At 37.6% G+C, this 17,123-nt stretch overlaps 1 protein-coding gene across 1 annotated transcript in view; it reads left to right on the top strand.

Moving 5' to 3' along the window:
• Window positions 1-17,123, top strand: part of LOC131255530 (pleiotropic drug resistance protein 1-like) — a 29,112-nt gene that overhangs the window by 4,166 nt on the left and 7,823 nt on the right. Inside the window, exons 4-8 of the mRNA XM_058256266.1 lie at window positions 6,331-6,415; window positions 6,813-6,972; window positions 7,073-7,149; window positions 16,798-16,851; window positions 16,971-17,061. Of these exons, the coding sequence (XP_058112249.1) occupies window positions 6,331-6,415; window positions 6,813-6,972; window positions 7,073-7,149; window positions 16,798-16,851; window positions 16,971-17,061 (467 nt within the window). The remainder of the gene's footprint in view (window positions 1-6,330; window positions 6,416-6,812; window positions 6,973-7,072; window positions 7,150-16,797; window positions 16,852-16,970; window positions 17,062-17,123) is intronic.

The raw sequence follows: 17,123 nt of genomic DNA, 5'->3' as shown, positions 1-17,123 counted from the left end.
CTTTTCCTTTAAGCGTTCTGGCCCACATTTTCAATTTCATTATCCTCTTCATACTCTTCAACATCGAAAGTGCTACCGCCCCAAACTGGATGCAACCAATCTTGCGTACATATCAGTGCTTCAACTGTATTCGAGGCGAGTGAACTTCAATACTTGCTAACTACCCTGCTGCCAGTGCTAAAAGCTGATTCTGATGCCACGGTCGAAATTGGAATTGATAAAATGTCTCGTGACATCAACGAAAGTCTAGGATATTCACGAGCTCGAGACTTCCACCATTGCAAAACATCGAAATCATTATCTTTTATCCTTATGACCGGTTCCTTTAGATACTTGTCCACTTCGGATTCAGTTTTCTGCGTCTCTGTTTCTTCTTCGTCTAAAAAAGACATAAAGTCACGAAGTCGCTCGCCCGCAGTAGAAGAATTATTTGTAGTTTGAGAAGTACCTATTGCACTTGATGAATCGGCCGAATTATCAACATATGATGCGAACAACTCTTCAATTGCCACATTAATAACGGCGGTCTCCGCTGAAACTCTTTCGGAACTGGAATAAAGTGATCTGAAAACAAATCTAACCATTGCCATCTTGTATCGTGGATCTAGGATAACTGCAATGGCCATTAATAAGTGGCATTCAGCCCAATACTTATCAAATTTCATCTGCATTCCTAGAGCCATCGCTTTTAAAAATTCCGGACCATTAGCAGCACATTTTTTAAGTGCGTTCATAATGAAAATAATTTCATGAAGAAATAGATTTGCCGTGGGATACTTATTTCCTGAAAAAATCTTTGTGCAGTCGTAAAAAACTTTGAGAAACCAATGAACATCTTCAGCTTTCTTCCAGTCTTCATCACTTGGCACGTATACGTACATTTTATCACGTGCCGCAAGTTTAGGGAATGCAACTTTAAATTGTAAAGCTGTATCCAACATTTCATAAGTGGAATTCCAGCGAGTGCAGACATCTAACTTCAACTGCTGTTTAGATTTCAAATCCAAACGTTGGATTATATCATTCCACGTACTCATTCTTGAAGGTGACCCCCTTATATATTTAACGTTGTCTCGTATGTTTGCAATCATTGAATCAATTGCTTTCAGCCCTTTTTGCACAATCAAGTTGAGTATGTGAGCACAACATCTAACTTGGAATATTTTACCTTCGAAGAATAAATTTCCAGCAGCCTTGAACTGAGTACGTAAGAAAGAAATTAACGTATCGTTGGATGATGCATTATCTAAAGTAATTGAAGAAATTTTCTTTTCAATGCCCCACTCAACAAGACAGTTGTAAATGCAATCGGACAGTACCACACCGGTATGAGGAGGAGGAACATAGCGGAAGTTTAAAATTCTCTTTTGTAGTTTCCAATCCGCATCAACGAAGTGTGCGGTCAATGACATATATCCCTTTCTCTGATTTGAGGCCGTCCACATATCAGATGTCAAACTTATTCTGGATACGGATTCCAAGAGAGCTTTCAATTTAGCTTTCTCAACGGCATACATCTTCATACACTCTCTTTTCACAGTAGATCGAGAGATCTTCTCACATCTGGGATTTAGAAATTTACAAAATCCCATGAAAACCTTGCTTTCCACCATGCTGAATGGCTTCTCATTTACTATCACTAATCTCGCAAACCACTCATTTAGTTTATCTGGGTCATACTTATATGTTAAGAGTGCAGCTTTAGAGTCGTCATCTTCAGAAATATTAAATGAAAGCAGTTGCTGGACTCCACCCTTCGATATTCTTGGTCTCTTCACACATTTATCTAGATGCCTCTGATGGTGAGTTGTAGAAGAACCAGAATGCTTGCTGTAAAGAGTCTTACAAAACTTGCATCTAATCTTGACAGAACCATCTGGTTGTGTGATCTCATCAAAAGATTCCCATATTGCGGATCTTTTTTTTCATTTCACAGAACCTGAAGTTATTTCAACTTTGTTCTCTAATTTTTCTTCATCCACGGAAAAAGAAGAATTGATTGACGCACCAGGGTCAGGAGTACTTGGGTTTTCTTCAGTAGTCATCTAAAAATCAAAAGTTAATAAGAGTAGGGTAAGATCAGGAATTTTATAGGTTGAAGGAATCAGTCAATGACATTTATACATATATATATATATATATATATATATATATATATATACAATACAAACAATATCGGGCCCCTCCATAAACTGGAAGACACAAGTGTCTCAAATAGTCCTCTAATAAATAAATCCACCAGGATACATATATATACATAACTATAAATTGTCCATAATTGTTTCAATTTTTTTTACTTATTATTTCTAAATATCTTATTCCTACTTGTCTCTATCTAGAGGTGCTAATTGTCTCTATCCCATTCGGTAACATTCCATGTAATATCACCATACAATTTACTTGTCTCTATCTAGGTGACCTAAATATTAATTAACAACATTAGATCACAAATAATCATAAGTAGCAATATGACAAAATGTAAAGAACAATTATCAAAATATATTAGAAATAATTTATCCATACACCTACAACTCTACAAGAAGATAATGTTTAAAAATAAATAAGAAGATGATGCATATGATCATTAACATACAATAGTGCATAATGCAACTATATAAGGAGATAATAAAGTAATATGTTATCATTGTTTATTTCCTCTACATGATAGTAAATCAAGTGGACTTTAAAAGAAATTTGTGATCATCATAATTTTATATTGTATTGTATAGAAAAATAATAATAATTTAGAAGGGTACACATGATTCGGATTGGTTCATGATGCATTTAGAGTGTATGCATGACTTGGAAGGACAGCTTTTAAGTATTATCGAAGCGCCTGCTTATCATTCATCACGCTTTGCTGGAGTACTGAAGTTTTTTTTTTATTATTATTGTGAATGATATTATGTGGTTTAAAAGCGCACGTACTTTACGTGCAATCACCATAGGAGATTTTTGGTTTTATGGCTAGATTACTAATCCGTATGATGATGCAATACATGTAAACTAGCGCAAGACAACAGAGCTAGGATGTCACCTGTTGTGGGACCGCAAGCTGATTGCGTGGTGATCCCTAATACGATGTAACTTCATGGTGACGTGTGTATTATCCAAGCCTTCCATTCATATTTTTAGGCATGAGCTCAAAATTGCAGCATCTCCAAAGCTCAAGTGGACCATGCCACTGGAAACAGTGGGGGTAATGATATTTATTGTTAAAACTTTCTTTAAAATGTATTAATGTTTATTTTCCATCTTTGAATGTAATCCATCGTATCTTAGAAAATCATAACATCTGAGTCGTAAACACTTGTTTGTTGAAATCAGACCATATGATAAGATTAATTTCTAACCGTCTAATATTTTTTCATAAATCTAATATTAGATGATCAAGTGGGCATAATTTTTTCCTAAATCTAAACTGATACCCATACTTAAGATGGGTTAATTTGAACTAATTTTATGCCATGCATGTAAGTCTCAAGTGCATGTGTATTGTCTATGATACTTCACAAGAGTACCAAAGGTGTTTCTCAGGGAGGGATCCAGGCATATATATAATGGTAGGTTGTGGAGCCCAAGCACTGTGGGCCCCACAATGATGTATGTGTTTCATCCGTGCCATCCACCCATTCTTTCATATCATTTTATGATATGAGCCCAAAAATGAGTTTGATACAAATCTCAATGGACCACAAAGTGTTGATTGAACGCCCACCATTAAATACTTTTTGGGAGCCACAAAAGTTTTGGATCAAGCTCATAACTATTTTTTCCCTTTGTCCAAGTCTTTATTACCTAATTAACGGGTTAGATGTCAAATAACCATTACATTTGGCCCTAGGATATTTTTAATGGTGTAATTTAATCACTACTGTTTTCCCATGGTGTGGTCCACCTGAGATTTATATCTACCTCAATTTTATGGTCAAGTCCTAAAATTATATTTCAAACCGAATGGACGGCATAGATAAAACATATACATCATAGTGGGCCCCACATAGCACCAACCACTAAGGCACGTGAAATCCAACGCTGGACTGCAAAAATCCCACAAGCGTAAATTCCAAGGAGGGCCTGTGAAGCCCATGCCTGAAATGACGTTTCAAGCTCCCATTGACTATTCTCTGGAAACGGATTCGCTACTTGTGGTCGGTGCTCTGTGGGCCCCATCATGATGTATGTGTTTCATCCATTCCGTCCATCTATTTTTCTAGATCAATTTATGTGTAATACACAAAAAATGAGATATATCCTGGTCTCAAGTGGACCACATTACAGGAAAGTGTTGAATGAACTTCAACCATTAAAAACTTTTTGGGGGCCATAAAAGTATTGGATCAAGTTGATCTTTGTTTTTTCCCTTCATCTGCGTCTTTATGACCTAATCAACAGATTGGATGTCAAATAAACAGTACAGTGGGCCTTAGGAGGATTTAAATGATGGATATCCAATCACTGTTGTTTTCCTGTGGTGTGGTCCAATTGAGATTTACATCCCTCTAATTTTTGGGGTAAAGAACTAAAATGATATTTAAAAATTGATGAACGGATTGGATGAAACATATTCATCATGGTGGGACCCACAGAGCACCGACCACCAGATCGAGGGCTGGTGTCAGGGGGAGTAGCCAATCCGTATCCCTATTCTCCAGAAAAAAAAAAAAGCAACCCAGATCCATTCCATCCTTTCTACCTCCAACTATAGCTGTTCTTGGACCCACGCTACAGGCAGATACGTGAGAGATCTAATCCATCCACTCATCAGGTGGGGCATCAGCGGGCCATCAGTCACGGAGCCCGATTCAAGATCCAAGCCACTCATCAGGTGGACCCCATTCTCCAACGGAATCAAGAAAGAGAAAAAAAGAAGAAGAAGAAGAACTCACCTAATCTCCTTGATGATGTTGGTCGGGCGGGCGTGCGGCGAGCAGGGGCAGCGGACTAGGTGGGGACCGTGGGGTAGAGATAGAGAAGGAGAAGAAAAGGGAGGCAGTCGTGCGGTGGGGAGTGGGGACCGTGGGGTGGGGTAGGGTTTTTATTTTTTATGATATATATATATATATATAATATTTTAAAATATCAAAAAACCTATTTCTAACGAGCCGAGTCGAGCTCGAGTTCGAGGCGAGTCGAGTTCGAGTTCGAGTCGAGTTAAAATGGCAATGGTCAAACTCGGCTCGAACTCAACTCAAGCTACAGAATTTTAGCTTGACTCGGCCCAACTCAGCCATTCAAGCCGAGTCAATCCGAGCTGACTCGAGCCGAGTCGAGCGAGTTATTCGAGCTAGCTCGACTCGTGAACAGCTCTAGTGGGCCCTTTAGAATAATCAACATTACACATCTTTTTCCCAATTGTTTCTTCTAGGGCGTGTTTGGGCGGTGGAATTAGAAGGGATTAGGTTAGGTGGGATGGGATTCAAAAAACATAATTATTACCCGTGGCAGGGATTGTCCCCTGTTGCCATGGGATAAGATTAATACCATGTTTTGTTGGTAATACGATGGTACATTGAATGAATATACCCACCATCATTTGAAATTACTGAGAATAACACATATGTGTTATATCTAAACCGTTCATTTGTTTGGTAACCTCATTTTATGGCATGGGCCGAAAAATGAGGCAGATCCAAAACTTATGTGGCTCCAAATCAACGGTAAGTATTCAATCCCCGTTACTTTCTATGGTGGGGTCCACTTGAGCCTTAGATTTACCTGATTTTTTGGCCCATGCTCTAAAATAATCTCGAAAAATGGGTGGACGGTGTGGATATAGCCCACACATCATGGTGGGACCTACACAACTTGCTAACATTGAGTGAAATTGGCACGAGACCCAATGTAATTCCATATACAGCTTTTCCATTCTTCCCAGACATGGAGTGGAATTGGCACAGTACCGGATGCAATTCCATCCCACTTAATCCCTTCTTATCCCAATGCCCAAACACGCCCCTAGTGTGTCTCACCGTAATCACAATTCAGCCTAATTGTTTGGCCTTGGGCCTAACATGGAATGGCACATGTAATGGTTGGAATGGATTTCACTTACAGATCATGGTGGGCCATAGAAAACCAAGGCAGGGTTACACACATTTCATTCCATGTTTGACTGGGGACTTAGATTGGAGAACAGGTAGCTCCCATACGCTACAGTTGATAGACGATCACTGCACACGTGTGTGCATAGATGTGTCTACATGTGTGTGTATGTATAACATACACACACTAAATAACAAATTGGGTTTTGGTTGAATTTAGTTTTGATATAATGTAAAGATTGTGTTCAAACAATTAATATATAGTTTTATCCATATAATTTTGCAGAATGACTTTACTTTTAGGCCCTCCGGGTGCAGGGAAGACCACATTGCTATTAGCTTTGGCGGGAAAGCTTGATCCAGATCTAAAGGTAAAGACATTGCATATTTTTTCTCAAGGCTTGTTTAGTTAGGAGAAATTCACGAGAAAAGAAAATATTGTCCCTACGTGCTATTTGACATGCAAGGAATGTTGTGGAATCCACACATATAATTATTGGACTTACCATCAATGGCAATTCTCAGGCACAAGATACAAAATGATCATTGTCTACTGAAATTAGGATTTCCATGGTTAAATCAAACCTACATGTCATTTTGGAATTTACGAACTTCTCTCATTACAAGTTCCTGTCCTTCACCATGGACTCGTACTTACCAAACATTCCTTGCTTAGAATCATTTCATGCATACATATGAGGGGTTCTTTTTCTTTTTTTTTTTTTCTTTTTTTTTTTTTTTTTTTTTTTTTACTTTTTGAAATATTAGGCTTCTGGGAAAGTGACTTACAATGGTCGTGAACTGGGAGAGTTTGTACCTGTGAAGACTGCTGCCTACATCAGTCAATATGATAACCATATAGGGGAAATGACTGTGAGAGAAACCTTGGATTTCTCTGCAAGGTGTCAGGGAGTTGGAAGTAATTATGGTAAGACAAACATGATTCTCTCTCTCTCTCTCCCAAAACCATGTCAAGATAATTTCACAGAATTTTAATCATTTGTTTCCTTTTTCACAACAATCTACAGAAATGTTGCAAGAGCTATCGAGAAGAGAGAAGGAAGCAAATATTAAACCGGATCCTGATATCGACGTCTACATGAAGGTGAAAAACAAGTAGCTTTTATTTGTGAAATGACTATTCCTTATACACGCACACATATACATACATATATATAGTTAGGTCCAGCTGGCCTTAAAAGTGATATATATATGGATGACAATTCATTCCATTGCCACTAGAACATGACGTTGTACCTTTGGAACTCACTATATAAATATTCATAGAAAATTATTTTGTTGGTGTTTCTTCGGCTTTCCACTTGTTTATGGTAGTAATGATAATCCTAGAGCATTACTTTTGCATGACCACCATTTCTACCAACAATAGTCTTTACCGGCGGAAGGATCTCACCCTCGAGTTAGAAGCAACTTGCTCTTGTGAGGCGTCTTCTTCAAACATTCACTTCTATTGAAAAGAAGGGAGAAGAGATTTGGAGAAAATTATTCGTTAGGAAGAAAAACGATCTCCCTAACTTAATTTATTACGAGCTTAATATATACAAATGGAATGGTGTCCTGAGGAGGCATCAAAGTAAAAGTATAAACACACATACTCAACATACTCCCTCAAGCTGGAGCATAGATATCAAACTTTCCTAGCTTACCCATGAGATCACAAAGGTGAGAAGAGCGAACGTTATCCTTGGTAAGAATATCGATAACTTAATCCTTGGAATGAACATGGAATGTAGAAATCAACCTAGAGGATATCTTGTCATGGATGAAATATTGACAATCCAAAGGATATCTTGACGCAGATGAAATGACAATTCATCTTGATATGCTTTCTTGGATTAGATACAATATTAACTGTGGCTTGGTTACCGTAATAGAGTGAAATGGGCACAGGTGCCTTAACCCCAAGATCTCTAAGAAGAGACTAAAGCCAAATGACTTCTTTTTTATTTTTATTTTTTGGGTTAGCTTGTTATTACACACCACTGTCAGTACACACTCCACTGTTAGCCACCTCCACTAGGGAATCCATACCAAGACCTCAGTGTTGAAATGAGGTATCGTCGCATATAGCATGACCCACAGTGAAGTACTCACCTTCAGCATATGAGTAAGTGATGACGGTTTCTTTCTTGCTCTTCCAAGAAATCATATTATATCCCCCCCTCCCCCCCCCCCCCCGGAAATAAAATAAAATAATAATAATAATAATAATAATAATAATAATAAAAGAAAAAGAAAAAGAAAAAAAAAGTTAACAATGGCCCATAAGTAGATGAACCAGTCCAATCTACATCGCAATACACACTAGCATGAAGATTACCGCAATCTGAGTAAAGATCCTTTCTAGGTGAAGACTTCAAGTAACAATGTATTCGTAAAGAACATTCAGCATGCTATTCTCTTAAAGAAGGTCAAGGGAATATTTATACTACGAGATAAATATCCCTAACTTGGATTGGGCAACTACAATTCTAAGAAAATTTTCGACAATCCCATATCTTTATTCTCAAAGGTGCCTATAGAATACTCTTCCCTAGCTTTTATCTCATCTATCACCAAATAGTAATATCATTGACATAGGTTGCTAACATAGTTGAAGAGGAGCAAAATCTTTCCACAAATATGAAGTGATCACAAGCATTACGCTGGAAGCAAATATGAGAGATGAATTCATTAAATTGTACAAAACTATGATGGAGGATATAACGCTTTCTTCAACTTGTATACTTTGCATTTAGAGTCTAAAGGATGAAATCCAGAGGAGTGACATAGATACTTCCTATTGAAGATCACTATAAGCATTCTCTATATCTAACTGGTGAAGTGGCCAGTGATGATGAGCAGCTATAGCCAAATGAACTCATATCAAGTTCAACTTGGTGATGGGGGCAAACGTCTTGTGGTAATCAAAGCCAAATTGTTGTCTAAACCCCTTAGCAACAAGATGGACTTCTTGTCAAGTAATAGAACCATCGGGGTTATATTTCAATGTGTACATCCATTATGCTCAACAACGTGTTTTCCTTCTAATAAGTCAATGAGGACCCAAGTTTCGTATTTATTGAGAGTTTCCATTTCTTTCATCATAATTACTTTCTAAAAAGGATCTTGTTAAGCATCTGTAACTCTGGAAGTAATAGACACAATAGAAATAGAGGAAACAAAAGCTTTGAAAGAAAAAAGAAATTTTCTTATATGAAAGCAATTTCTTATAGGATGAAAGGTACTAGATTTGTATCATTCAAGACTAGCAGGCATGCATGTAGCTTTACGAAGTGCAATGAGAAGAATGGATGGAGATATTGGTTCTCAACAGGTGATTGGGTGAATGTCATGAGGCTCTGGAACTGAGTCGTTGGACAGGCGGCAGGCGATCATATCTCATAAGGTTGTTCCCTTTTCTTTTTGCAAGTGAACAGCTAAAGAGGTTTTTTAGAGAGCATAGAGAAATGAGCAATAGTATCGATTTTAACCAGAAGAGGAAGTACATCTGCACATGAAGGGTTAGTATCAGTTATCATAGAGAGGAACTAGGGAATATTATTTAAGAATGTGAAATTTCTCAAAATATACTTCTTCCTAGTTGTGGAGGAATAAAACTAATACCCTTTTTGTGTTGATGCATATCCTAAAAACTACACCTTATGGATTGGGGAGCCCACTTATCTCAAAAATGCTCAAAACATGAATAAAATATACACACAAAACACCTTAGGGGAATTACTAAACAAAAAATAATGTTTTAGAAAATGAAGCGCAATAATTATTCCCAAGTGAAAGTCAAGGCATCTTGTCAATCATATAAGTTGAAGTGAGAACTGCCTCATCCCAATAGGCCTTTAGAAGCATCATTCCTATCAAAATGATTTTTATTCTCCTAAAAAGATGCCAATGTTTTCATTCAGCAATTCCATTCTACTAAGGTGTGTGTGTAACGATTAGAGAAGTAGTTCTTCAGATTATGTCATGTATATTCCTTAGAATTGTCATACTGAAAGATTCTAATCCAGGCACCAAGGTGAGTATAGACCATTTTATCAAACAATTTTACAACTAATAGCTCCGCTTCTATTTTTCTTAAGATATACCTAGGTAAAACAAGAATAATCATCAACAAACAAACAGGATAAAATATCTAAATCTAGAAACAAAAACAACAGGGTCAGAGCCCCACACATTAGAGTGAACCAAGTAAAAAGGAACAACACTTTTATTTTCACTAACATGATATGTAGTTTGACACGTATCACATTGAAATCTAACATTCTAATGAAATTTACTTGGAAATAAAACCGTAAGGAACGAAAATGACACATGACCCATATATGTATGCCAAAGTTGTACTGCGCAATATTGATGAGATCCTTTTTCAAAAACTTTAGAATAAGATCCATCAACTAATTTAATACGATGGGAAAGATGTGAGCATGAGAAGAAGTTACCTTCTTAACATGCCATGTGATCAGTAGAATTAGAAATAATGATCCAAGATGTAGAGGGACAAGACATGGATCTTGACATATGGTTTGCAAATACACCTGATTGATCACTTGATGTACTAGTAGTATAGAAAGAGCGAGAAGCACGAAGACTGACACCTCTTGATGAAGTTTGCTAACACTGTTAAACATTGAGTCAACGATGGTAGGATCCCCCTCAGGGTTAACGATGTTAGCTCTACTCTTGAGCCGGCAACCACATTCAGTTGTATCAAACCCTCGGACCAAATCATGCCCTAAACACACTCAATCCAAGATAGAGATTCTTCTACTACCAACAAAAGGGAAAAATAAAATAAAATACAAAAGCCAATGAATAATTGAAGCTCTCACTAATTTTGATGGCCTGAATATACGCCCCACATGTGCAAATATGCAATTGCACAAACCCTAACCCAAAGCTTGTAAAAAAGATAAGAAAATGTCACAAAGGTTGCTGGACAATTTTTTATTATTGAGTTTTATATGAAAGGGAATAAAAGAAAATCCTTAGAACTAATATGGGCCTTACATTAAAACATAACTATGAATTGAATATTATAATTTCAACCCTCCAATTTCATTTTAAAGAAACAAGACTAAACTACCCCTATCTACTTTTTTTTTTTTAATTTATTTTTTATTTTTTTAAAGGAGCTTTCCATATATCAGTGGCCAATATTTACATTCGGGGGTCCCCCGGGAGAAAAAAGAACCCAGGGAACGCCTATCATAGAAACAGGAAGAAAAGAAAACACTATACAAAAAGAGAAAAACAAAGGCTTATCTTCGGCTTCCCTCAACTCGAGAACCTTCCCTAATGGAGCCGAGCCCAACCTTGTCTAGGAAAAGCATACCTTTCACCTTGTCCAGAAGGTTACCTTGCTACAAAACAAGCATACGACCCTACACCAAACTACCCCTATCTACTTAAGCAAGGCATAAGCAAAGCAAAATTAAACTAAAATTCATCCAAAAATAAAGTAAAAAATTGCAACTTAAGAAAAATGCCACCAAAAGACATTTTTTGTGGACCTGAATGTGTGCTATGGGTATCATAATGCATGGTCCATTGATGGGTCTATGCGTTTGATGTAGAGAGGGATGCAAATAGTTTCATGGCCTAAATGGACCAGAAAAAGCCCGATTGGAGATGGAGGTGATTCGGACCATCAGAACTTCAAACGGATGTATCTCACAAATCGAAATGAGTTATCAGACGTACCATATATGATTTTGGGGTAGGACGAGCTACTTTAGCCACCCAACCCCACTATGCTGGATTATGCATGTCGGATTTGGGAAATACCACTAGATCGATGGACGAATCCCCATTTTAATTCCATTTTTACTATTTATAGTAAGTTTTAGTTTGATTATAAGTCTTCAACCATTGGGCTTTAGGAGTTGCGCCCAACATGAAAAGTTCTTAGAAAAGTTAGGGGAATGTCATGGTGTGGCCAAATAGGACACTTACTATTTTGGCCGAAAACCATGCGCACTAGTAGACATCACGAATGTCTATAAATAGTAAGTTTACTATTTATAGTAAGTCACGATTTCTAGGAGTTTTAGTTTTAGTATGATTCTGAAATTTATTATGTGGCTTAGTATCCCTATTTAAAGGGGTGTATTCATTTCATCAATCAATTTGCGAATTTTCTAGAATATTATTTCTATTTTCTTACATTTTCCTTTTGAATTCGAGAAGTCTTAATTTGTGAGGAGTCCAGAGAAGCTTCGTAGATTCGAAGTAGTTATCCTTGAGGAAAACGGTGATCAACCTCATCATGTTCATCCTTGCGTCAGGGTTTGGACCATTATGGAAGATTTTTGGATCCATGCCAAAATCATCAGCAAGTAAATTAGCCTGATCCATCAATATTATGTTGTCTTCAAGATCATAACAATGTCTACAATAGTGTCTCAAATTTCTTTGGTTGTCATATATAACATCAATCCTTCAACTAATTGAATCTAAGATAGAGATTCTTCTACTTCCAATGAAAGGTAAAAATATGCAAAAACTGGTGAATAATTGAAGCTCTCATCAATTTTGATGGCCTGAATCATAAGCGCCACACTTACAAATATGCGGTTGTACGAATCCTAGCCCAAAGCTTGTAAAAAGATAAGAAAATCTCACAAAAGCTTCTGGACAATTTTTGTTATTGAGTTTTATATGAAAGGGAACAAAAGAAAAGCCCTAGAACTAATATGGGCCTTACATCAAAACATAATTATGAGTTTAATGTTATAATTTCAACTCTACAATTTTATTTTAAAGGGAAAAGACTAAACTACCTCTATCTAGTTAAGTGAGGCAAAAGAAAAACAAAAACAAACTAAATTTCATCCAAAAATAAAGTAAAAATCATGACTTAAAAATCACCAAAAGACATTTTGTGCACCCGAATGTGTATCATGGGTACCATATTGCATGGTCCATTAATGGGTCTATGGGTTTGGCCCATTATGAAAGATATTTTGACCCACATAAAAACTCATCAACAAGTAAATCAGCCCGATCTATCAATATTATGCTGTCCATATCCTCACTAATATCATAATAATGTCCACAACAGTGTCTCAAATTTCTTTGGTTGTCATACATAACATCAACTAATTCTATGTTGCATAGAGTGGACCAACCAGAACACCATAGTAAGATTTCGTTTTCTTAGTCTTCACGGGACGGCTCATTTTCCTTTGGCTTTTCTTGTTGCCAGTGATATACCACAATTTCTTGCAGCCACCAATTAACATCTTGGCTGACTACAACCAGTTCAAATAGTTGGCTCCATCAAGCTTTATTGTGGTAATTATGAATCCCGGGTGTTGATCTAGATAACTAGCCCCCCAACTCTAGTTATTTTCTAATCACCATGCCATTACTGTCTCCCATATGTATAACTAGGAAGAATACTATGAATAGGGCTGAACCACAAACAATTGGAAGGAACCCAAATCACAACATACTAGCATCCGATATTGAAACCACGATCTCTTAGGTGACATGTATATATTCCGATCACAGTCCAGTATGGACTTAGGATGCTTTTTTGGATGTCACAACAAAGAAGAGATGTGATAAGAGCCTTCCAAGTGGGGGTTTGGCTACATCTACGGGACCCACAAAAGGCGTAATGGGTACCACCACTGCTACTGGCATCGGTGCACCCCGATATCAACACTGTTACCATTGGCACCGATGTAAGTGTCTATCGGCAATTCTTCTGTTAGTGTCACTGGTGGCCACTGCTGTCAACAAAGATGAGAAAAATAAAAAATAAATGAACAAAAAAGAGGGAAGAGAAACAGAAGGTACAAACTCTGCAAGAAAAACCCCGTATCTAATACCATATTAAAGAGAAGGAAAAAATAGGTGTGAAGAAATAAGAAGAAGAGTGATCTCTCTAACCTTGTTAAGAGTGTTCACCACTCCAAGTATAGGGTTGCGATGTAGTAATAATCTCGGTAAGACCGAGGTCGAATCCACAGGGACTGAACCTTGTACGTATTTTAAAAGTAACTCGAACTAGAACTAGACGAAGACGTAATATAAACTAGAAGAATTTAAGAGAATAATTATGAATAGTTTTAACTAAAACTTGTAAAATTAAAAGGTGGGAAACTAGGGTGCCAAGGATCCACTTGTAGAGATCAGGGAGATCTATGCTTGATTCACAGTCACAACTAGATTTAGAGTCCTATCTTCATTCAATTGGAATATATTTCATTATAAACCAAATCTGAACTTCCTTTGATCCAGTTTTTAAGAGATGAAAGGTATGAAAATTAGAATTGATTCCATCACAAAACCATGCCCATGAGACAAAGTAAACAACGGAATTTAACAAATTCATAACCAATCTGAAAGAATTATGAACGTTAGGAAGGATTTCATCATCCAACCATGTCCATGAGACGATGGTGAACAACATGGCTCCTACGCTCACAATCATAATAATGAAAAGAACATACTCAAAGCTATCGCAGATCCATTGTAATTAATTAAGTCACAATAAATCATTAAAAACTATGAATATTCTTTATAATCATACCAAATCAAAGATAGTTCAACGTAACATGAATTAAAGTCATAAACACCCCATTATAGTACAAGCTTCACCTCTTAGCCCTAGTTAATAAGTTTAGCTTATCATAATCATGATGACTAAAACTCTTAAAGAAAAGATATAAACAAAACAATGAAATGAAAAGGAAGAAAAATTCCCACCAAGAACCAGCCGCATGCCTCTTCTATCTCTCTCTCATGCTTCACACCTGGAATGCCTTTCTTATGTCCTTCTCTCTCTCTCTCTCTCTCTCTCTCTCTCTCTCTCTCTCTTTTATAAGCTTCATGAGGCGGTCGGGTAGGGTCGGTGAGGAGAAGGCATAAGTTCCTTACGCAGCACATGCAACGTGCGCAGCCGCGAAAAGCAAACCAAGTTGCGTTTGGACGGAATTTTCAGCCAGAAGATGTCCCGCGAACTAATTTTGGCTCCATGGTCGGGGTAAAAACCCCCTTCCCAAGATTTTGGACGGTTTGGACCAGTCATCCAACAGTTATCTGTGCCGTACAACTCCTCGCAACGTCCGATTTTTCCCAGGCATGCGTAAGCTACTAATTTTCTTCCACTGATGTATTCGGTGGGCTCTACAGTGATGTTTTCAAGAAATTCACCTCGTTCATTAGATTCCTGGCGAAATTTCGGTTAGAAAAGAGTGGTTTTGGTCGAATTTGGTGCGGCCCACTGTATCAAATCTTCTCGCCGTTCATCTTGCATTTTTCGGTGATTTACGTGCATACACGTGCCTGGGACCAAAAGGCCACCATGGCTGGGGTCGTGGCCACCCCCTGGATCGAATGGATGGTCCCGATCGTCCATCAGGACCATGATGGTGGCCCACTAAAATTGCCCGGCGAGACAACGTCCGCACACTGTCTCCTTTGCGAAGAAGGGTCGGGTCAACCCGATCCTTGACCGAGCACCGGGTCTGGTGCAGTGTGGGACTAGTGCACCACCCGTGCACTCGTACGACCCCATGTGGGGTCCAATATGATGTTCGTGAGGAATCTGCTCCTTCCATCCGTTTTGCCACCTCATTTAAGGGGTTTATACCAAAATTGAAGCAAATCCATATATCAGGTGGGCCACAGATTAGTGATTTATGGGATGATCTGTCCGTTGGGTCACTTGCACAAAGATCCAATGGCTGAAATTATACATGTGTGGTTAATTTAGGGTCTTCAGGCCAGATATAATTTTTTGAGTGAAACGAATGGTGGGAACCTTCTGATCTTGCATTCAGGACGACTTTCAGGCTCTTTATCGTTGATCACTTAATTTTCTTAGATCTTTGGCGTGTAATTCTTTGATCTCAGTGTCTTATGATTCGTCCTTTGCCTTGGTGATTTTTGAGCATCAAATCCATGCCTTTAGTACCCCTTTTCAATCTAAGCTCCTAAATTCACCCTGCAACATGAACACGATTAAAATAGGTCATTAAGCATTATCATGTTTATAAAACCAAGTAATAACTGGGGTCTAATATGCAATATTTGACCCTCAACAAAGAGCATAATCATAGAAGTGGAATGGTGTCCTAAGGGAGCATCTGGGTAAAAGTAAAAACATACATGTACTCTAATAACTTGAAACTATCATTATTTTGGGCCCTTCTTTGGTGGTTGATGTTGATGTTGTAACACTACTTACCATGGTTTGCCTTATTTTTCCATAATGCTACAACTTAATGGCTCCATTGGATCAATTTATATCCTAAAAAAGTGGTATCCATAAAAGGATACACATTCATCATCAGTCATGTTCTAAAACATTAATATCTTCTTTCTCCACAGATTTTGTAGATCATCATCCACCTAACATCTCATGTGAATTCTTCATCCTTGAAGTTGTCATCAATTATAGCTCTTTTTATCATTGAAACTCGAAACATTGTTCAAAACTGGTGTGCATCTATCAGGTGGCTTTTAGCCATAGCATGAATGCATCCCATGATCTTTCCCACATCCCTTGTTCATTTCTTCACCAGTTCATCAAAGATAAATATCTTGTTCTAAATATAGACAAAATTAAACAGATCCAAGCACAAAGTAAAACCCTTGGGAAATTGCTTTTCTAAGCTTTGAGTAACTTCTGACCAGTCCATGTAATTCCCATAATTCTGAAGTCCTGATTTGCATGCCCCATTTTCTTTCCACATGATATTTTCTACCTATTTTGCAGGCAGCAGCATTGCCAGGGGAAGAGGCTGGTGTAGTTACTGATTACATTATTAAGGTATGTACTATGAATAAAGAAAAGTATCATTTTTCACAAAGCTTTAATTTAACATTTGAAGGATCTCAGAATCCTAAAGATAAAATTATCTATATTTTATGTTCCTCTCCAAACTACAGATTCTAGGACTAGAAGTCTGCGCTGATACCCTGGTAGGAGATGAAATGTTGAGGGGAATATCCGGGGGACAAAGGAAGCGTGTAACGACAGGTAGAACAGACACCATAAGAATGATTGAGATTGTAATGTGGGAATGGGGCTTTTTTTAAATA

The sequence above is a fragment of the Magnolia sinica genome, chromosome 1 (genome assembly GCF_029962835.1).
Source record: "Magnolia sinica isolate HGM2019 chromosome 1, MsV1, whole genome shotgun sequence".
NCBI classification, from domain to species: domain Eukaryota; kingdom Viridiplantae; phylum Streptophyta; class Magnoliopsida; order Magnoliales; family Magnoliaceae; genus Magnolia; species Magnolia sinica.
This window is presented reverse-complemented; position numbering and strand designations above follow the sequence as displayed.